At 35.1% G+C, this 25,892-nt stretch overlaps 1 protein-coding gene across 16 annotated transcripts in view; it reads left to right on the forward strand.

Annotated features, from left to right (window-relative positions):
* The window catches only part of CADPS (calcium dependent secretion activator), a 550,474-nt gene that overhangs the window by 216,236 nt on the left and 308,346 nt on the right, over positions 1-25,892 (forward strand). For all 16 annotated transcript variants that reach the window (XM_074284209.1, XM_074284210.1, XM_074284212.1 and 13 more), the window contains exons 5-6: positions 11,945-12,178; positions 17,615-17,736. In XM_074284209.1, coding sequence (XP_074140310.1) covers positions 11,945-12,178; positions 17,615-17,736 — 356 coding nt within the window. The remainder of the gene's footprint in view (positions 1-11,944; positions 12,179-17,614; positions 17,737-25,892) is intronic.

Consider the following 25,892-nt stretch of genomic DNA (forward strand, 5'->3'; position numbering starts at 1 on the left):
TCAATAAACTATATAGAGAATCCACTCCAATATGTTGGAGATCTTAATTGAGAAAGTACCAGAAGAATCAAACTGTTTATTTCTGTCCTTTGTCCACCTTATCTTATTATTGAACTTCAAGTTGTTCAAAGTTGTTCAGTGAGTTCAAGGTTGTTGTGTTGTGAGGTGTCTCAAAAGAATTTTTCAGTCTTGGATCTAACTCTAAGTCAAAGGGCAAAGTTTATCATAATTGAAACCCCAATTAAAGCTTGCTAAGTTCCAAAAGAAGTTAGCAAAGAACCAGAAGCAGGAAGATAAATTTATAGGGAAAAGTTAGAGAAAACAAGTGCTTTGTGTCACTGACATGCTAATTTTAGGGCTTAGAGGTGGAGTTGCGGAGTGCTTTGGTTCTGACTTTGTGTGCAGGTGCAGTACCCATAATTCTCTAGGCAGACTCATGGGGAGAACCTTCAGGAGATGTGTTTTTACACCTGAAACATCAGTAGGTCAAGTGGATGGAACTTGCATCAACTTCAAGCACCTCATTAGTGTTGCTCATTAGTCTCAGAAACCCTGTTATCACTGAGCAACGGGCTGTTATCTGACAACCAACAATATTTGTGGGCTCAGCATTATAGAATAAGCTGGGTCAGGATAACCTAAGGGAAGAAATACATCATTTCCAACTATATCGCTCCCAAGGCCAAGTGGACTTAGGGTTATTACTACATCCTTCCTAAGGGCTGGACCACATCATTACCATTCATTTTCTTGCTGACCTGTTTAATGGTCTTTGTTGGAGTGCCTCATTGGTAATATACTTCAGCTTGATCATATGCACCTTTTCACTGCCACCTGTATAATTTTCCCTTTATTTACATTGCATTTCATACCTCCCTTCTGTACAGCAATTGCAGTTGAATGCTGGTATTAGAAGATGAAAGTTTGTTTCTGGGGAAAATTTGGGATCACTGAAGGAACTTTGTAACTTCTTAAAAACAACTGAGCCCTTTCTCCCCCTTTGTTCTACTTCAAGACCAACCTAGTATCCTCCTCTACTTACTGATAAATTAGCATTGTAGATTCTTTATCCAAATGTATGTCATAATCTATATGACAAATATTCTTTATGGCTTCTTCTATGGCTGGCCAAAGAAAACATTTTTGAGTAGTTATAGATCTCTTATAGGAGATTTTACAGTGTTCCAGGATTTCATGCAACCAACACAATTTCTTCTGAAAATAGGGACATCTAGTAGACACCACCATCTACAGAAAGATTTATTTTAGATTAGATTTCTGCACTGGACTTCTTCCATCACAGTGATGACCATCTTTACCCAGAATTCTCATGTTTTCTGCCTTATCTGATAATTTAGTCATTCAACAGCAATAAAAAAATTATAAACAGCAGATATGTTAGAGAACTTTAAAGCTGGCAAAGTGAAGTATTCCATTATTTCATTTGTGTCTCACCCTTTAGGATGGTGAGTATTATTATCCCTTCATTGTAGAAGAGAAAGCAGAGTCCAAGAAAAGATCAATGAGTTGACCAAGGCCATCGAGTTTGCAAATATCAGTCAGTATAAGAATCCCAGTCCTCTGCCTGAAAATATAGTGCTCTAAATTCCTAACATGCTACTGCTTCAGTGCAACTATTTCAAATCTGCATAGCTGTGCCAAAATTTGACCCATTTCCCTCTATAATAGTCCCAGAAAAGTATGCGACTTGGTCAGATAACTTTCCTAAATATCAGCCAATGTAGTTCACCTAAGAACAAAGAAAATAAGGTGCATCAAGTGTGACTTGTTCTTTATAAAGCCAGTCTTCTTAAAGATCACTACTTTCCTTATATATGCTCACCAGACATCCATGTAATAAAATAATCCATAATTTTGCCAGAAGCAGAGTTCGTTGGCTATATTTTACAAATTTCAGTTTTTTTGTTCTTTTTCATTTAGGAAATATTTGCCCACTTTCATTGCTTTATTCTTTACAATATTTTAAAGATCACTTACAGACATTCAGCAATATTTTGCTGGGATGGTTTTCATTGCAGTTTGTCTAGGGTCTAGTGATTCCAACTCACAAAATCATCTTCATTTTCAACTTTCTGTTTATCATTTTTTGTTCTATACATTCCCAATTCTAAGATCATTCCCTATTAAAAAAAATCTTCTCTCTCTGTATGTCTCTGTCTCTCTCTCTCTGTCTCTCTGTCTCTGTCTCTGTCTCTGTCTCTGTCTCTGTCTCTCTCTCTCTCTCTCTCTCTCTCTCTCTCTCTCTCTCTCTCTCTCTCTCTCTCTCTCTCTCTCTTTCTGTTTCGCTCTCCAGTCTGTCTATTATCATTGGCTCTTTCAACTTAAAAATACACTCAGGACTCCTCAATCCTAAAAAAAGGCTTTCTATCCAGCCAGCTCCTTAATTATTTCTCTACTCCCTATGACTGCTAAACTTTTTTTAAAGCCTCTTCTCCACTCATTTCTCACTCTTCCAAAAATAATGATCTTTGGAACAGAATACACACATAGTAGATTTTACTGACAGCAAATATCATTCTGAAGTAAGACTCGGTCTCCGAACTCAATCCCTAGAGTAAGAACCACAGTGAAAGAAAGGCCAAAGGGATCTTAAATAATGTCCCCTGTTCAGAAATTCAATTTGGTTCACTGAAGTGCTTTGTTTCTTGAATCTGGACCTGTGCAAGACTTTTTTTTTCCCCTTTGCTGCTGCTGGTGATATTGATTGTAGTGTGGTGGTAGTAGTAAGAATAGGAGTAGGAGTAGGAATAGTAACCAAAATTTTAAAAATTGAATTCAATATAGCCAGCATGAAAGGCTCCATCATCAAATTTGAACAATAGGATTTTCTTCAAGATTCAGCTAAAATCCTACCTTCCTAAAAAATAATTTCCTAATCTCCCTTAATTCTAATGATTTTTTTCTCTTTATTATCTTACTGTATCCAGTAGTTTGCTGATTTATAGTTATATGTTGTCTCCCTCATTAGATTGGGAACTCCTTGAGGACAGAAACTCTCACATACTAAGCTCCTAATTGATACTTGTTAGTTTGATTAGACATAAGGAGTCAGACGATAAACATCTACTAAGTTCTTATTGTTTGCCAGACATTCTGCTAAATGCTGAAGTGATACAGGATCCATGACTTCATTAATATAAGGAACTTCTAGCAACCAATGAGTATCTAAGAGTTTAGGCTCTCTTTAAAGAGTTACCTTGAGCACCTTCAAGTCTTCAATTTCCAGAAAAGCATGCTAGTTGGATTAGGTAATAGCTTGGATGCCCATAACTGTAAATACTCTTAGTAGCACCTATTAATAAACCAAAACTTTTGTCTACCAAAGGTATTATTGTCAGGAGAAATCCTGGTAAAGCTAATTAAATCACTTTAACAAGCATGCATTAAAGTGCTGCTCTAAATTAGATGCTGTAGAATATGAGGAAAATGCAAAGCAAACTGTCCTTGCCCTCAAAGAACTTGCATTCTTTTGGACTTGTATTGAAAATTATCAACTATTTTTAAGAGTTCCAGAGTAAATCCCATAAACCTTTTTGATAATTCCTTTGAAGCACCTCATTTAATTTGAGAATATACAAATTGAATGGATATTGGAATAGTATAGTACATGGCCCATGGCACATAGGGATGTGGGAATAGAGTGAAAGGGAAGGAGTTTAGGATCATAAGATCATTCATTTAGAGGTGAAAGAGATCTCAGAAATCATTTAATCCAACAAATGGACTAAATTTTGAGTGTGAGGAACCTAGAACCCAGGAAACTAGAGTCAAAGGTAGGCTGAGCACAGATTCTCTGGACCCAGTTCCTTGTATCACATTTCTGATTTTTCCATCTGAGTGACTGGGAGGATGGTGTCACACTTAGAAGAATTCAGGAAGCTAGGAGGAGGTTTTTGAGCGGACGGTGATACATTCCTACTTACATATTGTTTCATTAAAAATTAAACAGTAGCATGTGTTTATTAAAAAAAAAAACTAATTGCCTTCCTATCACTGCCTTCAACAATGGCATCAGGTTTAAAGTGGATTTTGAAGTTAGAAAGAAAAATTTACTCCATGAGGTTTACTCTTACTCATAAAAATATGGCTCCTGGATCCTTACATATTATCTTCAGAAGGGCCCTTTTTTTCCCCTTTCCTTTCTAAAACAAGAGAGAATACACAAAACCAACTGAATTGCCCCCAACTTCATATCCTTACCCCACACTAGTTTTGCCTTTAATCCAAAACTACTTTCAGACTTAATACCATCAAATATAGAAAAGGTCTTCAATGTTCATGGAGAATAGCTAATTTGCTTATTTTTAAAGTAGCAGGAAAATTTGAATTTTTAAAATAATTTTGAATAAAGGAATTTTATATCAAAGTTCAAACATCTCATAATTTCCATATTATAGCATTATATTATACTAAAGCTAAATCTTTGGAGTAAAAATCCAACAGTTGATATTAAAGATTATATTTGCTATCAACAGTGATGTTAACTGTCGAGGTGTTATTTACTGATTCTTAAATAAACTAAGGATTGGAGTAAAAATTCAACCAATTCAAGAGTTTCTTATATACAACAAAGAACATGATATCAATAAAAAGGCAAGGATAGCAGAAAAAACTCTTTCCATATGTGCATATCTAAACAGGTAGACAGATAGACAGACAGAAAGAGATATGTTCATATATAGATAGAGAAATAGAGACAGAGGCAGACAAATAGATGTTTATATATAGAGAGACAGAGACAGACAGACACAGATATACACAACATGTATATGAGGGTGGGCATGGGGTGGGTTATGTATTTATAAAGCAGCTGGTGATAACAGTGGCTAGAGTTCTGAGCTTATGGTCAGAATGACCTGACTTCAATCAGGCCTCAGACTTTTATGAGCTGTGTGACCCTGACTATGTAGTGTATTCTCTGTTTGCTCCAGTTTCCTCAACTATAAAACAAAAATAATGACAGCCCTCGCAGGTTTGTTATGAGGATCATATGAGATATTTGTTTTTAAAAAAAAATTGTGAGCCCAGTGCCTGGCACAAAGCAGACACAATATAAAGTGGCTTTTTATTATTTTCTCCCCTTCTGCCTGTGGGATTTGGTGGAGATGCTGAACCCGTCTATCTCTCTAGTCTAGGATACATAAAATATGATGTCTAACCTTCATCTTGTATCACACGATTGATATAAGAATCAATGAAAATATGTTGTAAAAAGAAAAGGAAATTGAGTTTTTTATAATGAGAAAAATGATATATTCTTCACACCAAAATCAGATGTAGTGGGACCTCTGGAGGCCCCGTTAAAGCTTCAGCTCCTCCCTAAGATTTATTCTAGGACACCCCCCCCCAGTATCAACACCCTTCTCCCAAACACACAAAGCAGAACTTGCTTTGAATTTCACACAAATAAATACATATGCAAATCCACATAGTGTGTATAAATATTATGTATGTGCATTTATCTATAGTTTATGCACATTCATCCCATGGGAAAATGTAAGTTCCTCAGGGGCAGGGACTGGTTTGTTTTTGTATTCTCATCATGATGTCTTGCATATAGTAGGTGCATCAGAAATATTTATCAAATAAGTGGTTATCAAAACTAAGAACACATAGAATCATAAATTAAATATATTTAGCACACAGGTAGCCCAGAGGTGGTCCAGTCTAAGAGGCTCAGGGTATAGATGAAGGAGCTGAAGTTGAGAGAAATTATGTGTCTCACTGATCATCACATAGCTTTGAAGACTCCAATTCTAGCATTTTCCCCATAATGCCACATGGAGTCTAGCTACGCTTATGGTTGGGAGGTTTTAGGAGAGGTTTCATGACCTTGGCTACATTCAAATTCACATGGAATCATTAAATGTGAAAGCTAAGAAAAACTTTAGAGATCATCCAGCCTAACAGGCTTATTTTTTAGTGGAAGAAATTGAATTTTCCAATCCATTATGGCATTTAAAAAACTTGCAGCAGAGCTTCTGGGTAATTAATCATTTTATTAATAATGCTAGCATTTTATTAATAAAAATATGGCTATTTGGCCATCTGTCAGACCAAAGATTAATCATAGGTGTTCCTGAGGATGATAATCAACTCAGATTGGCTAACAATTAATAAGAAGAATGTGTATTACAATGAGATGTGAAACCATTCTAATGAAGGGCTGGGCATGTACTTCTAAATTGTTCAACCTTGAACATTTATCCCCACCCTGGAATTTATCCCTACTCAAATCTGAATAAAGCACAATAGACTTCCCCACCAGGGGTGGGAGATGGACTCTGAACAAGATTGATGAGAATGTAATCCAGTCTTATAATCATTAATGTCCTTCCTGAGATTTAACAATCTACTGGCACCTGAAAAAATGTTGGTCCCAATTCAATAATTTATCATTAATATTAGGAAAAAATAATCCTGTCTCTCACTATTCTCCACAGAGTTGGTGTGATTTTCCTAAAACATAAGTTTGAGTAGGTAACTGTCTTATTCACTAAATACTAGCAGTTCCCTACTTATTCTAGGATCAAATATTATTTCACCTTTTTTTATTTCAATTTTAGATAAAGTTTATAATTAATGTAATTATACTCTGTATAATTAATGTAATTATTACTCTTCAAAATAACTATGTATATTTGTACATAGATTTATATATGTATATTCATCTGTATATACATCTATACTCATTTTCATTTATTCATTCATTAATTTGTTTATTTTTGTTGATAGACATACATGAATCAAATTTTGGAGAACATTTGCTTAGATGACTTCTAAGTTTTCCTTTTCCTCTAAATTTATGATCCTGTTTTAGCACAGAGTCAGATAAGGAAACCTCCCACAAGTGTCCTTCTTAAGCATGTAACAGTGACAGACAAACTTAAGTCAAGTCTTTCCCTCTACCAATATAAATATCCTCTAGAATCCTCCTGGTTCTTGAAGCTGATTGATGTGAAACAAATTTACCGACCCTTACAAAACACTTTACATCCTTTTTCTCCTTTGAGTCTAACCCTAATCCTATATGCTATTATAATTCCCATTTTACAGTTGAGAAAATTGAGGCTCCAAAAGGTTAGGTGGTTTGCCCAGGTGGACAAAATTAGATGTATTATGATAAAGTATTTGAACACAGGTCTTCCTAACTCCATTTCAAATACTCCAAGCATTCAATAGCACTGTCTCTCAATTACAGATACGAGATATCATACAGAACCTGAAATTCTAGACTGTGAAGTTTTCTGAGGTTCTATCCAATATATACTGCCTGTACCCACGACATCTAAAAGGTCTCAAACTAGATTTAAGTCTGGCAGTTTTCATTTTCATATGATACGTGTTGAGGTGCCCAGAGAGAAAGGAAAAAACAATTTTCCTGAGGAGCATTCTGTCATTTTCAATGGAACATTTCATGAGATTACCCAAAAACTCTCAACACTATTCAACAAATACATCACATCAGTAGAAATTTTAGCAACTCAGCTACCCCAATTGAAGAATAATTGTCCCCAAACAATAATGAATGGCCAGAGGTGGTTTTCTTTGGAGGTCTTTGTATGAAGTTGTATCATCTGTATCCCATAAAGCAAAATGAATAACCAGTTCTTTTGTAAAAATCAATTTTATTTTTATCTTTTGGAAAGTTGAGATGGAGAGTAGAATGTGATTTTTATAGTGTCGATGTAGTTATGTCCTCAAAAATGTGTTTGTAATGGGCATGCCATTTGAAAAACCACACTCACAAACAGTCTCAGCTGACAATACATATTTCTTTCCTAGCTGAAGAACCCATGGCAGAAAGATGGCTTTGTTTTCATTTCCAGACTCAGTTTTATGAACTCTTTTTATGATGGTATTACAAGCTGTCTGATTTCTGGGAGGGATGATAACTCTTTGGGCTTCTCCAAAGTTTTTCTATTGCATCTTATCTGGCTGGCATTAACAAAGCTTAGAGAATCAGAGCTGTGGGTAATCATGAGGTCCCCCTCTGAGACATCAACTAGTTAAGAGCAAGCCTTAGGGAAAGGGGTATTTTGTCTGCTACGGTCAAATACTCATTCCAGCTCTGTTCCCACCATGGAAGTATGGCACTATCTGACCATTGATGTAAATAGCCTCACTCTGCCTCACACTTAGAAAAAGGAGACAATGTTGGGAAAGTCAGGAATAATTTTTAGAGATCCTGCTGTCTTTTAGAGATAGTTTTAGAGAAGCCAGAATGCCTTTTAGAGATCTCCTACATGGCTAACCCTAATTCAGAAAACACTGAGGCTATTTCCTCAGATATCTGAAAAGTATATTTGATTGAGATACTTTTCCAGTCAAGCAAAGAGCAATTGTGGCTTTTGAGCTTCTACAAATCCAGCCTAGTGGCTATTTTCTAGTTCCTGCAGATATTTGGCCTGCTTATGGAAATTATAGAGTTCTTAACTTGGTTCTGAGCTCTAGGAAGCAGACAGGTGCAATTGAACTCCCGAATGTAGAGTCAGAGGACATGGATTCAAATGCCACCTTTGTCAACTTGCTTTAATGTTTGGCAAATAATTTCGTCTTCATGGGCTTCAGTTTCCCCCCAGCATTTACAATATAGAGAATATTATGTCTTGAGCTGAAAGATCAGAATTTGAATTCAGCTTTGTTACTTACTACCTTGTAACATTAGACTTCACTTACATTTTTGGGTCCATTTTGTTATCTGAAAAATGAAGGGATAGGGCCATAATTTCTAAGGCCCCTTATCATGTTTTCTCTATAATCCTTTGAGCTGTTCAATAAAGGCATTGGGTTAGAGGACCCGTGAGATACCTTGATCCTTCAGAAAAAAAAGATTCTTCAGAGAAGTTTCTTACCAAAGATTCTCTCCTCTATTCTCTTGTGGTGAGTCATGATTAATTTCTGTCAAAGCAACTTCTTTCCTTGTTGGCAAGTACATCATGGTCCTCTCCATACAGACTCCCACCAACCTGCACACATGTTTGTATACTCAGGCAATGCCTCCACCAAATGTGTTTGTACCAAGTAGTTTCAGAACGGAATTGGTCCCAGCATCACTGTGTGGCTTCCAAAACCCACAAAGTCATTTATGCTGAGAGCGAGAGCTCCACATTCTCTTTGTAGGGCCCCATTTGATCAGCCCCCATTCTCTAATTCTTCCTCATGGCCTTCATCATGGCATCATGGTCCATTTTTAATGCAGACTTTTGACAAGAGCTCTCTTACTTCCTACCTGTAAAGTAACCACCTCTGAGTGAACTTCAGTTTCATCGATGCTAAAATGACAGGGTTGGACCATAATAGTCATTAATCCCTTCAAACTTTAGACATAAATAGAGTCCATTGAAGTATTCACATCCAGTGTTCTTGAAAACAGCCTGAATAGTTGATTGCATTGAATTTAAGAGAGATAGTATATTAGATTTGTAATTCTGTCAGGCTTTCTTCAGAGGTCTTATCATCATAACATCACTGAATGTTGGAAAACTTTGCTTCAGAAAAAGCTAAGGTGCCATATGTAACCTTTGAATACAAAGGCATAGTAAATAGAGCACTGGGCCTGCAGTCAGTAAGATGTGAATTCAAATGTGGCTGCAGAGACTTTCCAGTTGTGTGATCCTAGCCAAGTCATTTAATCTCTATCAACATCATTTTCCTAAACTGTAGCATTGAGATAACCATATCCCCCACCTTTCAGGATTGTTGTCAGGATCAAAAGAGACAATACATGTAAAGCACTTAATATTACATAGTAGGTGCTTAATAAAAGCTTATTCCTTTCCTTTATTAAATTGCTCAGGAAAGGGGAATAACATCCATTCACAAATATGCAATTGCCTCAGTCACTTTCCCAGAGATTGACCTCCAAAAAAAAATTATATACAAGGGCAGTCCAACATCAGAAGAATATCTCAAGGATCTTGCCAAGGTACTCTGGAAAATCTCAGTTTGAGTGACCTTGCTAAGGAAACCAAAGTGGATACCAAAGACTGCAATACTGACCTGTGTTTAACTAAAAGCAAGCAAAGTTTAATTCCTCTTCCTTAGATTTCTTCCTTCACCTACATCCCAAATTTCCACCACACAGCAACTTTCTTCCAAGATCAGCATGTTAGGCTATCACCTCTGTCCAAAGTTCTGAAAAATCATCATTCAACACAAGCTATTCAATTCATTTCAACAAACATGTATTAATCTACCACTTTGTACAAGACATTATGCTTTAGTGCTATTAAAGATTAAAATAAAATGAGGATCTGAGATAGGCAATGCGGGAGTATATAAAAACTGCAAATGTTAAGAATAGACTTTATTGACATTCTAGTGAAAATCCTGTACTGAGAAAGAAAAAAAATGTGCCCTAACTCTAGTTAAAAATGGTTTCATGCATCTGTGAAAAAATGAGGATCAATTTATATATCACTTCATTAATTTTTCCAATATTTCTTTAAAATGGTGATGATCCTTCTTAGGAATAGCTATAGGCTAAGTTTAAAACTTCTCAGATCAGTTCCTTTTGAATTATTCATAGAAGGAAATCACTCTAGATAACCAAAGAAAGAATAAAAACAATCTCTTGGCTTCCATAAGTCAAAAATAACTAAATCAATTATTTTTAACTTGAAATGAAATCACCCATGAAAAATATTTCTGATGTTTCTCTCTGATGATTTCCAAGTGGGAGAGGGAACATCAGAAAATAGAGGGGCTATGATGAAATTCAGTAATCCCTTCGATAAATATTTAAATGTCTCATCTGTGAAAGGCACTGTTAGAGGAGCTTATAGGAACACAAAAGAGAATAAGGCATGTTTCATGCCTTCAAGAAACTTTAAAATCTTATCTGAGACTTGAAACGCATGCAAATAATTACAAAGTATATTAGAATAGAAAGTGCCTTCAAAACATTCCATAAAATAACTGACATTTATGTGTTATAAATAACAATTATATGATGCTATATTCAGGGAGTTCTAAAAGTTTTAATGTCATTTTAAGTTGCTAGAGGTTTCATATAAGTTTTTTGTATATTTTACGTTATTAAAGCTTTAGAATAAGCTTTAACAGCTTAAAATAGCACTAAGAACTTTGGAACATCCTATATATAATATTCAATCCTTACAACAACTCTTTGAGGTAATTTTTGAGGTAACATATATTATTTGAAGTAACTACTACATATATTCCCATACTAAATATGGGAAAACTGAAGTCAAGAGAAGTGAACTTTATTCCTCAAAGTCAGTGCAAAGAAACTATATTTATAAGTCAAGATTTGAAATTGGTCTCCCTAATGCCCACTACAATTCTCTTATTTCCTACAGCAATTTACACCCAATAAAGGGCAAGGTTGATTCAGGCAATAGAGAGGTCACTCCTAGGTATGGAAAACTTGGAAGGTTCCATAAAAGAGCTAGATCTTTAAAATGGATAAGATTTGGACATGTGGATTTGGGGAAGAATATTCTAGGTAGACTAGCTTGATAAAACACTGAGAGAAAAAGAAATTTGGGTTTCTTCTTGATTACTTTGTGTTTGATAGTGTCCTGATTTTTTAAGGAGACAGGCAAATCTGTCTATTCAGCTGACTGACTTTATACAGTGTTCAATCTATCCTTATGGAGAAACACAGTGGCAAGGAGTTAGGGCAGTGGATTTAACCTATATTCATTTCCTGTCCCAGACACTTCCTAGCTTTACACTCTTCTGCCTATGCTCGCTTCTTTGTCTGTAAGATGAGGGCTTTGGTTTCAAAAGTCCTTTTCATCTCTAAATCAATAATCCTATTATTTATAAAATTATGATCCCAATTCTTATAGTCATTACAATGTCCTTTGTCAACAGGACATAATCTGTCCAGGTAAAGATATATCATGTTCTGCTACCATTCCCCTCCCAATTAACATTTTCTTTCTATTTCAAGGAGCGCAAGTTTCCTAAATTTGTGTCCAAAGAAATGGAGAATATGTACATTGAAGAGTTGAAATCATCAGTCAACTTGCTAATGGCAAACTTAGAGAGTATGCCAGTGTCAAAAGGAGGTGAATTCAAGCTTCAGAAACTGAAACGAAGCCATAACACGTCCATCATTGACATGGGAGAAGAGAATGAAAACCAGCTCTCCAAATCTGATGTTGTGCTGTCCTTCTCTTTGGAGGTAAGAGCCCCAAGAATTTTAGCTCTGGATTAGCAGAAAGAACAGTGTGATTTACATGCAGAACAAGTAATTCTATCAAAAAAGGAGCTAGGTGGGAGCACTGATCAAACAACATGAAATCATTTCCTTAGAACTAGAAAGGAGAAACCCTTTTTAAACAAATTTTAATCTTTTACTAATTTTTTTTTGTTTTTATTATCACCTCCATTTCTGAATATAGCTCTCCATCCATTCCCTACTGAACAATTCTTCTCTTGGAACACCAAAACACACACACACACACACACACACACACACACACACACACACACACAAAAGAAAGAGGAAAAAAATCAGTTCAGCAAAACCAACCTACATATCAACTAAACATGATGATGTAAGCAATATTCCACAATCACAGCTCCCCACTTTTTCATTGAATTAAGGAAGGTACATTTTTCTTTCAAATTTTCTTTATAGCCAACATTCTTAGTCATTATAATTATGATGAAAACATTTATTTGAAGTAGGCTCTATCAAGGTCGTTCTTATATTTGAATTAGAGGGCGTAATTCTAAAGTAATAAGACAATTCTTTCTAAAATCCTTGAATCAGTAAATACTTTTAACATTTTAATAATAGGATTTCTAAGCAACTCTTAGGCTTTTGGTTAATAATAAGCAGTGAATTTCCTTCTTATAGTTTTTATTCTCTTTGCCATAGAACACGATTGATTTCAACTAAGTTAGCTATTGTTCTCAATATTTTAGGATCTTAAATAAGAAAATAGTGTATATATTTGCAAAAAAATGTCAGTGATCAAGGCATTGATCACTTATTCTTTTGATTGCTTTTTTTCATTTAATCTCTTCCCCTATGAGTGGTAGGTATATTAGAAAGTTGATTGAGTCCCCCACTTCTGGTACCTATTGGATATGTGACTCCAGGAAAATCACTTGTCCTCCTTCAGCCTCAGTTTCCTTATCTCTAAAATGAGGTTAATAGATTCTACAGGAAGTCCATCAAAAAAGTGCTATGATAGCATATATTTAAAGCTCCTCACAAATCATAAAGTACTATATAAATGTCATGGTTATTAAATGTCATTGTTGAATTGTATTTATCATACCTAAATGATTAAGGATTTGAACTATATTGGTAGGGAGAAGAAATAACAATCCTTTTGGAAAAATTTCTACATGTCTAATAAAGAGTTTTAAAGGATGAAATTAATTTTTTTTGAATCGTCAGAAGTCATGCTGTGAATTAACCACAGGAAACATATTTTCTGTAGACAGACAGAATCAGCTTAGTAACATTGCAGAATGTTTTCAAAATGCATTTTGCAGTCAGAGGATAAAGGTTTGAATTAAATGTAGAACACTTGGTGTGTGAAAATCAGCAGTCTAATTTCACAGAAATCTTCTTTTTTTAAATGCCACTGCCTGAGTTTCTCTTAGGTGTCTTTGCATTTGATTACCAACGAAAAGTGACATTTTTCCTTCATTGCCTCCTGCATTCCTGTAGGAAAATTATTGGCTTATTGGTTTTCATAAAGCTTTTCCATTTTCATTTTTCTAACTCCTTTTTCTGCAGTTACCGATTTTTATCAGCTCCAGTGCACTCTTGTTTGGAATTTAGATGTGTTAGGATTGAACAGCAATCCCAAGTGGCTATGATTGTAACAGCCTTTTAACTTGTAAGTACAAGGACACAAATACCCCAGGGGTCACTCCACAACTTTTTAACTAGAAGATTATCAAATAGCAGATTGAATAGAAACTGTCTCCAAGAGTGTCTATGTGCCTGTGTGACTGGAGAGGGATGGGAGGTGGAGAGTAGGAGGAAGAATTCCTAGATGTTTGGAAAGACTTATGAACACATTCAAAGGAAGACAAAGGAAAACAATTAACACAATGACAGCAATGATGAAAAGAGAACACCAACAAAAAGAAAATAAAATTAAATGTTATGAATTACACATTATATATAAAATACCCATAGTGTGTGTGTGGGGGAGTGTGTGTAGGTGAGTAAGTGTGTGTGTATGTATAAAGTACATATTATATATATATATATATATATATATATATATATATATATATATATATATATATGTGCTTTATAAATTGAAAGATGTCATAAATTTAAAACATGTAAAATATTTTATACATAAACACACAATAACAAATTTTAATGCAAAATAAAGAAGAAAAGCCATCTGACATAAGGGACTGTGAATATGAAATATGCCATATATATCAGAGTCAGTTGACATGTTAGTTCTGCTGAATCACTCATTTTTTCTTTTTGTTTAGACTTTTTTAGACTCCATGACTCTAAATCCATTTAAAAGAGGCAGAATATATCAAAAAACGAAAATGATTGTACACTAGATTGTAACAATTCTAAGAAGACAGTCAAGTTATATTCATATTTGAAATAGAGAAAGATCTGGGCTTGGATACTTTGCCTACATAACCAACAAGATTCCCTAATAATTAGTGAAGGACATTGAGATTTATGTCATTTAAGGTTCACTTGAAGGAACTGGGGGCATTTAGTGTGCTGGGAAAATATATTTGGTGTGGAAGAAATCAAGAAAAGACAGACTTTCAGATATTTAAAATCAGCTCTCCCCTAGGAGAAAGCTTTTATTGTTGGCCCACTATAGCAGAAACAAAGACAATAAGTTAGATTTGCCAATTCACAAATATAAGTTTGGTGAAAGAAAAAATGTTTTTCCATATAGAGCTATCCAAGAGTAAAATTGACTATTTCTCCCTAGTGTTCTTCAAGTGAGGGCTAAATGGTCACTAGTTGAAGGAATTATGGGGTGGAGGAGGATTCTCATTTACACATGAATTGAAATAACAGTCTTACAAGCTCTTTCCAATTCAAAGATTCTGAGAGAGCATCTACTTGCCTTCAAATGAATTTGATTCACCAGACCAGGAATGCCAGAGTGCTGATCTTTCTAGTTTAATTGATGATTCACTGGGAGTGAGTGATCCTGGAAGATAAGAGAGTTGCTTCAGAACTAGAGATGTCAAATATTTATTTCTAACAAAGAAAAGAAGGCAGCTGTTTAGATCTATATACTAGTGAACTTAACTCTCATTCCTAACAAAATTCTAGCATAAATCATTTTAAAAGATCAACCCTGGGAAAGTCACTAAGAATCAGTGTGGTTCCATTAAGAACAGATCATACCAAGTTAAAGTTACTTTTTCTATTCGACAAAGTTAATAGACAGTTAAGTTGGGAAGTTACTATAGATAACATATACCTGAATTTCAACAAAGCATTCGTCAAAAACAAGCTATTTTTTGAACAAGATGGAGTGACGTGGCATCCAAATATAATCACATGCATTCAAAATTGGTTAGATGTCACAATCAAGGAAGAGTGATCAATGTTGAGCAGATAAAGATCTCTAATGGGGTACCTCAGTGATCTATTTTTATTTTTATGGTGTTCGCTTTTTCTTTGAATCAGTGACTTAGATGAAGTATGTAAATACCTCTCAGATTGGCAGATGATGTAAATCTGAGACAGGTTGGATTATTAACACCTTGGTTGTCTGAATTGCAGCCCAAAAACATCTCAATAGGCTATAAAAAGGCCAAAACTAATAAGATGAAATGGATTTAGAATACATATAAAACATTGCTCATTTTACAGAAAATTAACTAGAGTATACAAAATGAAGTAACAGTTTATTTGAATAAGGCCACCTTACTAGAAGTGAACAGCATGACAAAACAGGCCAAAATAGTAATGCAAATATTATCTGTATTAATTAAATGTCAATGTGGAGAGCAAAGGAGGTGGTCACACTCAGGATTCTGTCATGGTCAGACTTCTTTGGTTCTGGGTACCATATTTTAAGAACACTGACAAACTGAAATATGTCAAGAGGTAGACAACAAGGATGGGGAAAATCCTAAATGTCATTTGATATGAGGATCAGGTGAATGACTTGAGACTGTTTGTCCCAGAGAGGAGACTATTTGGTGGTGGAGTGGAACAGAGGGACAAAGGACATAAATGCTATCCTTCAAATATAGAAAATAAATTAGACATTTCATTTATCGCCACAAAGACAAAAGGAGAAGTGCCACATGAAAACTACAGTGAAGAAGGTTTCAGCTTAAAACAGAAAAGCTTTGTAGAGATTAGAATTGCCCCAAATTAGTCTGGTTCTAGATTTCATGGAAAAGGAAGTCTGCTCCACAGGGGACTACTCATTACTGGGTTATTAATGATATGTAAATTACAAGTAGCGTAAATATAGAATAAAGAGAGCCACAGAGAAGTGGCTAAATGGTTCGCTGCATGTGTGGTCTCAGAAAGGGAGGTCTTTATCAAATAAAATGCACCATCTCCAGAAGTAGTGAGATCTTCATCTCTGTGGCTGTAAATCAAAACAGGTCTAAACTCCTTTCCATATAACAGCCCAATTTACAAAAGCTCCCTGAGTCATATCCATCAGAATTAATCATCATATAGTCTTGTTGCCGTGTATAAAGATCTGCTGGTTCTACTCATTTCATTCAGCATCATTTCATGTAAATCTCTCCAGGCCTCTCTGAAATCATCCAGCAGGTCATTTCTTACAGAACAATAATATTCCATAATATTAATATACCATAAATTATTCAGCCATTCTGCAACTGATAGCATCTACTCAGATCTGGACATTATCTGTAAAAAACTTATAAAGGAAAATTGCCTTGATACTCTAGAACCACAAGGTAAATTAGAAATTTCATAAGACAACTCTCTTGAAGATACTTGAAGATAAGTAACATGAATGGATCTCCTCAGCCTTCTCTGTAGACTGGCTATCCCCAGTTCCATCAAAATTCATCCTCATATAATATGGACAAGAAGATCCATCACAATTTGGACTTCCTTCCTCTGCATGTTCACCAGCCTACGGGGGCTTAGAGACAACAGTATCCAGATATGGCCATTCTGTTGTCCTTTGTGCTATAATAGTTCCCCATAATAATAATCATGTATTGAAATTATTCAGCAGTTTCCTAGTTGATAAACAACCACTTTACTTCTAGTTTTTCCCTACTCCAAAGAGCATTGCTATAAATTATTTTTCATCACTATGACCCTTTGTTCTGTTATTGACTTCATTAAGGTATATGCTTAGCAGAGGGATCTCTAGATCAAGAGGTATGAATGATTTAATGGTTTCTCTTAATCCATACCATTGTTGTTTTGGTTTTGTTCCAGAATGATTATATCAATTCACCATTCATTCATTAAGCCTTCTAACATGAATTTTTGTTTGTTTTTTTAATGATCTTTGCCGATTTGAGAAGAACCTGTTCTTATTAATATTCTTCTTTACTTATAGTAGATGCAAGCACTCATATTGAAGATGACAACAATGAATTCTGGGTATAATTTGTTCTGTTTTTTTTTCTCCTTCCATAGGTTGTGATCATGGAAGTTCAAGGCCTAAAGTCCTTGGCCCCCAATCGTATTGTATATTGCACCATGGAGGTAGAAGGAGGAGAAAAACTTCAAACAGACCAAGCGGAAGCTTCCAAGCCAACGTAAGTTATGTGTTCTGTGGCTGCCCTTTGGGTGCTCTGGGGATGAGGGATTATTTCCTAGGTGGCCTATGGTAGGCTGCAATGTCAGCCTCTATACATTAGATCTTCCAAGGAATCCTTTCTAATCCCATAGACACTTTCAATGACGATTTTCGACTACATCATTTTTCATCTGGAAGCTATGGACAAGCTATCTCCTTTTCAAGGCAGAGAAGACTAAATAGGCAACTCAGCAGCAATCCTATTAGGAAGAGCATGTGTTTCCAAAAAGAATATTTTATTTAAGCACCTTAGGAACTGCCTAGTTTACTGAATGTAACTCTTGAAAAAAAAAGTGACACTTTTAATTTTAAATTGTAGTTGCTGAATTTACAATTTAAATTTAAAATTGTAGCTGTTGAATACACTACAGAAATGTCAGGAATATGGGTAAAACATTTTACTTTATATGCTACATAAATCAATGGGTCAGTCAGTCAAAAAGCATTTAAGTGCATGATATGTGCCAGCCACTGAGTTCAGCCCTGGGGATACAAAGAAAGGCAAAAACACACCCTAAGGGAGCTTACATTTTACTGGGGGAGACAATTTATATATAATTAGGTCCTGCAAGATATTTCTCATCCCATGATAGAAGTTTCCCAGCTCTTCCTTGCACACAACACTTTACCTTCCTACTCTGAGAATTTTTACTGTCTATTCTCCTACACTTATGATTCTCTTTCTCTTTGCCTCTGACTTCCTTGGTCACATTCTTAAAAAAGCCTTTCCTGGTCTTCCTTCATAACAGTGCCTTCCCACTAAGTTTCCAGTTTATCTTGTATATATTTCATTTGTACATTGCTTTGTGCAAGCTCTTTCCTCCCATTAGAGTGTAAACTCCTTGAGGTCAGGGACTATTTTTGCCTTTCTTTGTATCTTCAGGGCTTAGCATGCTGCCTCCCACATAGCAGGCACTTAATCGATGCTTTTTACTTGAATTACTAATGAAATTAATGGAAATCTTAGAAGAGAAGGCACTGGCAGCAGGACAGACTGGGAAAGGCCTCCTAGACAGAAAATAGGATTTGAACAGAGTCTTCAAGGAAGCCAAGGAAGCTAGGAAGTGAAGATAAAGAGGGGGGAAGGTGTTGCAATAATATGGGAACAGCCACTGAAAATGCAGAGACTTATGATTGAAGGCTTGGTACTCTGGGCAAATTACATTGTTTCAGGACATTAATTCAATCATATCTTGAGCAGGTCAAGTGCCAAAGAATCCTAGTCGTAGATACCATGATAAGGTGAAAATGGTCATTGTTCTCAATATTCTACTAGCAAGAGAGGCAGCATTTAAAAAGATAATGAAAAAATAAGAGAATATTAACAACTAAAAGGTCAACCCATCAACAAGAATTTATTAAATACTTGATATTTGATAGGTGCTGTGCTAAGATCTAGGGAGATCTTGCCCAAAGGAGGAAGGTAAGAGTTTGTTATAGGAAGTAATATCAAAATTGAGTCTTGAAGGAATCGAAAGATTCTAAGAGGTGAGGAGGGAAAATATTCCAGGAATTATAGACGATCTCTGCAAAAACAGAGGAAGATGGTGGACATGTTGATTTGGGAAACAGCAAATAAGCCACTTGAGTGCATGAAAAGGAGTCATGTAAACTAAGACCACAAAAAGGTGCTGAAACAAGATTATGAAAGTCTTTAAAGGTGAAACTGAGCAGCGCCTTTTTTTCTAAAGGCAATAGGGACTCATCAAAGGTATTTGAGTGGGAGAGTGATGTGTTCAGAATGAGATTTTGATAAGATTATTTTAGCAGCTGGGTAGAAGACAGATTTGATATGAGAGATACAGGAAGCAGAAAGGAGATTTGCAATAGTCCGGGACAATATTGATGAGGTATCAAATTAGGATGGTAGCTGTGTCAGTGGAGGGAGGGTATGGCTAGTGGAATTCCTAGATCTTGAAAGCTCTTAAGAGAGGTCATCTAGTCCATCCTTCCCTCTACTTTAGAACTCCAGGTAACAACTCATTATTCTGACATAAGGAGAATTTTATAAGGCTTAAACTTGAACCCTGTTCCAAAATTATTATTTAATTTGAGACAACATAAATAACTGCATGCTTAAGCAGGGATAAATTGGACAAAACACTAGATGAATATATGTCAAGAAGGTATTGAGACATTATAATCCATCATAAGTTTATTTGAAGGAGTAAGCCAAGTTCTACTTAATGAGTTAAATTAGTGAGTAATTAAATAGGGAAATGAAATGTAGTTTTTGCTACTTGTTCACACATTTTCAATTCTCTCTCATGCTTTTCCAGCTTTAAATTAGCAAGTAATGAAGTTTCATTTTTTTCTCCCGGTGAAAAATTACCCTTTTCATAGGCAAGAATGACATAACTTGGCAAATTTTCTGCCTTATCATGATGTGTTGCAGCTACACCTTTTGAGGAGGGGAAGGAGGGTAAATTCTGTTGGCCAAGAGCCCTGAAATTACATCCCAAATAAGAGAGAGAGAAAGCGGGAACAGAGTGGGCACACTGCTTTCTCATTTCTGCAGAAGTATCTCTGATCCAGGTATTCCAAGCTCAATCTATAATAATTTAGTGAGGAGGAGGGAAAAAGGGACAAAGAGAAGGTGAAAGAATAAGAGAAGGAAGAGGCAAAGAGTCTTAAGCTGAAGAAGAGGAAGAAGAAAAAAGAGGAATAGAAAGAAGAAAAGGAAAAAGTGGATAAGGAAGAGGAAGGAGGGAAAGAAGAAAGAAGATGAGAAGAGATAAGATGAAGAAGTTAGGAGAGGATTGGAAGAAGAGGAAAAGGATGAGGAATGAAAAAGAAAGAAAAAAGAGGGGAATATAGGAGGAGTAGAAAGGAAAGAATGGGAAAAGGAAGGGAAGAAGAGGCAGAGAAAGAAGTATAGAAAGAAAAGGAAGAGAATATTATAACATTTATGTAACCATCTAATGTTTGCAAGGTGCTTTATCTATTGATTTCACGTGGTACCAAAAATAAACATAGTTTCCATTTTGGTCATTTAGTTCCTATTAATATTAATATGTTCTCACTTTGATAGCATTTTCTACAACTTGAATAAATGGAATAGGGAAAGGAGTGGGGAAAGGGGATCTTTGTCTTCCAGCCAAATTAGAGTTGCCACCAGTCTATCAATCAGTGAGGTGCTAATTGTTGCTTGTTTTCATACATCTCTGTGCCAGAACTCCTTTCCTCTTGATTGTATCTTCCTCCTCTTTCTCTACCTCCTCCTCCATTAGCCAAGATTAAATCCCAAAACACATTTTCCTCACCTTTTTGTCTCAGTGTGATACTTCCTTGAGAGCACTATTGTGAGGAAGGTGGCTCATGTCATTTAACACCCTAAACAGAGCAATCATCTGCCAGTCCTTGAGCAAACATTGATCTCAGGAGAGGGTAAATCCCTGCCTAGGTAAAAATAAGGCAAATCTTGAATTGGGGCAATGGGAGATGAGGGGGGCAGGGCTACATCAAACTACTGCACAGAACTCCTTTATCAAAATCCAAGGCATTGAGACAGAAGAAAAACCAAGTGGCTGGAAGGAGGTTGTTTGGGAGACAATATTCTCCAAGTTATTACCCTAAGAATTAATATGTCTTAGCGTAGTTAATTTTGAATCTTTAAATGCTTCTGTATAGAGCTGAATTTTCTCTTATTGCTTCTAAAATTACACACTTCAGTTTTGCAATGTAAAAGGAAAATATTTTATAAACCTCAAAGTGCTAGAGCAATGAGTAATTGTCAAAAGTGGACAATAGACTAAGCACTAGATGTAGAATCAGAAAGACCCAACTTAGAATCCTTTTTAAGGAATTCATGGGAAGGATTTTCCCATGACTGATTCAAAAGTTCTTGATGGCCTGTCAATTCCTACATGAGGCCTTTCCTGATTCCCCTTATTAATGCTCTAAATCACTTATTTTACTGCAGAAGGATGCAAGTTTTTTTTTTTTAGTCCAGGGCCTGTTTTGTTTTTATTTCTGTATTAATGAACCAATCACTAAGTATTTGCAAATCACTTACTTGATGAAAGAAGCAATATTTCATGTGAGGAAACAGGAAGAACTGCATTCAGACATGCCTCTGATGTGTAAGGAACTATGTGATCATGGGTAAGAAGCATTCAGTTCTTTAGACTACTTTCTAAGATCAAAGTTTCTAAAATGGTGCCATACTACATTAGTAGAGGAAATACCTTCACCTGGAAATTCATTCTACCAATGAAATTATAATTCCAGTCCCTACATGTCAGATTTTCTGCTAAGTTCTAGGGGTTCAAAGATAAAAACACTTATGGCAACAGAATGGTACCAAGGACTACACATTGTTGGAACTTCATAAATGTTTGTTGAATTTAGCAATTTGTTTAACATAGAAGTCTCAAGACTAGCCAAGATATACTTGAGCATGTCCAACCTTGATATGGATTTTTTTTAAAATGTAGAAGCCTATTGGGGATACTTTATACGATGAGATCAATAATCAAGATATTCCATAAAGATCTAAAATTAAACTTCAATGTAAAAAAATGCCCTGTAGATAGCTGGAGATGGGAATCTAGGGAGAGGATATGCGATCAAATTTGGAGATGCTCACTTGAGAGTCATCTTCAGATGTAAAGGACTTGAAACCACTGGCTTTGGCTTGAGCTTGGCCTTTCTTGTTGTGAAAGAGATGGAGAAGAACAGAAAAAATATTATATTATATACATATTATATATATATGTATACATATATATATGTATATATGTATATATATATGTATACATATATATGTATATATGTGTGTATACATATATATGTGTATGTATGTATATATGTGTATATATATATATATATATATATATATATATATATATATATATATGTCTTTGTGGGTTAAATTATCTTGTATGGCCAATATACCCTTGAATGTGAACTACATGAGATCAGACAGGATATAATTTACTTTTTCATGCAAGATAAAGTCATGTAGCCTCAATCTCCTGGAGAATATGCATCCAATATTTGTATTTTCCTCAGTCAACTTGTAGTATCTTGTTGTTTAAGACACTCTTTGAATGAGAATTACTAAAAGCAATTTTAAAAATGAGAGTCTAAATAATTCGGAAATGAGAAGAGCCTTCTTGAGTGAGTGTGCCATTTTGCCCTGACTTAATGGAGGCTATGTTACACTGTAATGAAGTCCATAATGCCATTTGGCATTTTGCCACTTAACAAGTTCATTACACCCTGACAGACCATGGGTTTCATAAAATATGAGTTTCATTATTATAGTGAATTAAAAAGTATGGCTAAATTCCTTTCTATCAAATTTCAAAGAAATGAGAAAATAAAATGCACCATGTGGGAAGTTTTGCCTTCAGGCCTTTGACTTTTTAAATGAGAATATTATAAGTTAAATAATTTTCAAGAAACAAGAGTAACTGCAATATCTTTTCATGTGAATTAAGTATATCATTTGTATTAGACAAGGGGAAAATTTATCATATGCTTTTTTGTAAACAGAAGTGGATGGATGGAAGTTTTAGGTAATTCAAAAAGCATCCTGTATTATTAGTCCCAAAGATAGAAAAAAAAATTGGATGTCCTAATGCTTCATACAATGTTCTGTACCCTAACTTATACCTTCTTCCTCACTTCTTCAGTTAGGTCTTATAGAAGTGATCTTAGTCAGATCATTCAGTTTCCCCATCTGTTACTTATGATGATTTGTAATTATGATTTATAATGAATTTATAATGAACAGAATCTTTGAGTTCAAAATTTTCATATTATTGAATCACATTTCCCCAAACTGTCGTGTTCCTTTACACAAAAATATAAAATTAGTAACAGACAAGAGTAATAATTAAAAGAAAATATCATCAAAGATATTAAGATATGGGTATTTATAATGGAATAAGCACATTGACTCTAAATTCAAAGAATCTCAGTTAAAATACCAGTTCTGAAACTAAATCCTTTGTGACCTTGGGTCTTAATTTCCTCATCTGTAAAATGAGGAGATTGGAAAACACAACCTCTAAATCCCTTTTAATAGCTATGATACTCTCACTAGAGAGCCACTAGAGTCCCTCTCAACTTGGAGATTCTCTGGTTCTGGTATTTATATGTGAATTTCTTTTCTTTAAAAAAAATTGTTGTTTTTTGTCTTCATTGAACAGTATCTCCCACAAACTGAATTCTTGTAACAAAGAGAAACTAGTAAGCAAAAACACCCAATGCAGTGATCATGGCTGGCAAAAAGAATACAACATTCTTCCCCAAGTGCCCCTACTTTAATGAATGTATTCTATTCAAATGGGTTATTATAGCCTTGATATTAAATATCAATTCAACCAATAAACTTTAACCTATAGTTATTTGCCTTTGAGTAAGTGAGTTTTTACATAGACATTCAAGACATCCAACATTTTTAAAAGGAGGTAGATTTCATCATCTGAATGGAAGCTAAATGGCATAATGGATAGAGCTATGACTTTATATATTTACTAGGTTTGTAACCTGAGGCAAATAACCTCTTGAGTTGGAATTATATATGAGTCGAATGAGAGTTCTTCATAGTCAGTATATTCATAACTTCAATATCATTGGTGACCTATGGTTTTGACTGTTAGGTAGGAGTTGTAAAATTCATCCATTTCGTTAAGATGCGTAGAAATGGAAGGGCAATTAGAACAAGAATGAATGCTGGTGTAATAATTCAATTTGTTTCAACCTCTTGGGCATCTATAGTGCTAGTGTGGGTTAATTTGTTGTAAATATAAGGATAAGTTTGCCTCAATTTTTCAACTACAAAATGGAGACATTAATAATACTGGCCACCCGTGATTGTCTTGGGGATCAAATGAGACCATATTTGACATGTGATTTGTTAAAATTATTATTCATGTTCAAGTACTTCAGTCATTTATAACTATTTGAGACCCCAATGGGGTTTTCTTGGCAAAGATATAAGAATGATTTATCATTTCCTTTTCTCTTTTACAAATGGGGAAATTGAGGAAAACAGAGTTAACTAAGTTTTCTACAGGCATATAGCTAGTAAGAGTTTAGGGCTAGATTTGAACTCAAGTCTTCCTGGCTCCAGATCCAGTCCTTTAACCACTCTAACCAAATTGTAAAGTACTACATAGATGCTAATCATGATCATTGTCATCATCTGTACTCTGGGACTTCTGTTTTGTTTTTGTTTGTTTGTTTTGTTTTTTTGTTTGTTTGTTTTTTGGTTTTTTTTTTTTTCAAGATTATTTTCAATGATCTTTTCCTTGGTGTGGTTATCACTATGGAATTTTTTGTTTACTTCTACTTTAAATCCCTACAGTTCTTCCCATGGGTCTCTGAATCCTTTATAATTGCCCTTTATTTTTCAATAGCCAAATTCTATTCATTCCTATACCACAGTCTTTTCAGCTCTTTATCAGTCAGTGAGCTCCTATATTCTTTCCACTATTGGATCCCATACACCATCTTGCTCTTAATATTTTGATCAATATTAGATCTTTGTTTCTTTGAGTTATATGATCATAAATAGGATTGTTGGGTCAAATGATATGGACAGTTTAGTTACTTGTAAGCACTCAGCCCACAAGAATTCATTAAGAATTTTTTATGTAACAGGAACTGTTTTAAATACTAGCAACATAAAGAAAAGAGAAAAATGACGACCCATATCAAGGACCTTCTATTTTAAAAGGCAAGACTATGTAGACATAGCAGAAATATTCAAGATGCATGTAGAATAGGTGGAAAGAACCCCAATAGAAGAAGTAATAAGGGTGGGAGGGACAGACTGAGAAAGGACTCCTGCAGAAAATGAAGCAGAAATTGAACCCTGAAAGAATTCTGGGATTTTAAGAAGCAGACATATAGAAGAGTAGCATTCTAGGCACTAAGGAAAGCCAAAGGTTCTCAAATGCAAAGGCTGGATTAGGAAATGGAGGGTTCAAGTGCAAGGAATAGCAAACTGAGCAATGGGGATATACAATAAGGAATAATGCATGAGAACACTAGAAAGAAAAGCACAGACCAGGGTTTAAAGAAAATTAAATGCCAAACAGAGTTTTCTTACCTAATTGGCATTCACTTCCGGAAGGAGAAAATGGTTCAATTGTAAAGGAA

The sequence above is a fragment of the Sminthopsis crassicaudata genome, chromosome 1 (assembly GCF_048593235.1).
Source record: "Sminthopsis crassicaudata isolate SCR6 chromosome 1, ASM4859323v1, whole genome shotgun sequence".
NCBI lineage: Eukaryota > Metazoa > Chordata > Mammalia > Dasyuromorphia > Dasyuridae > Sminthopsis > Sminthopsis crassicaudata.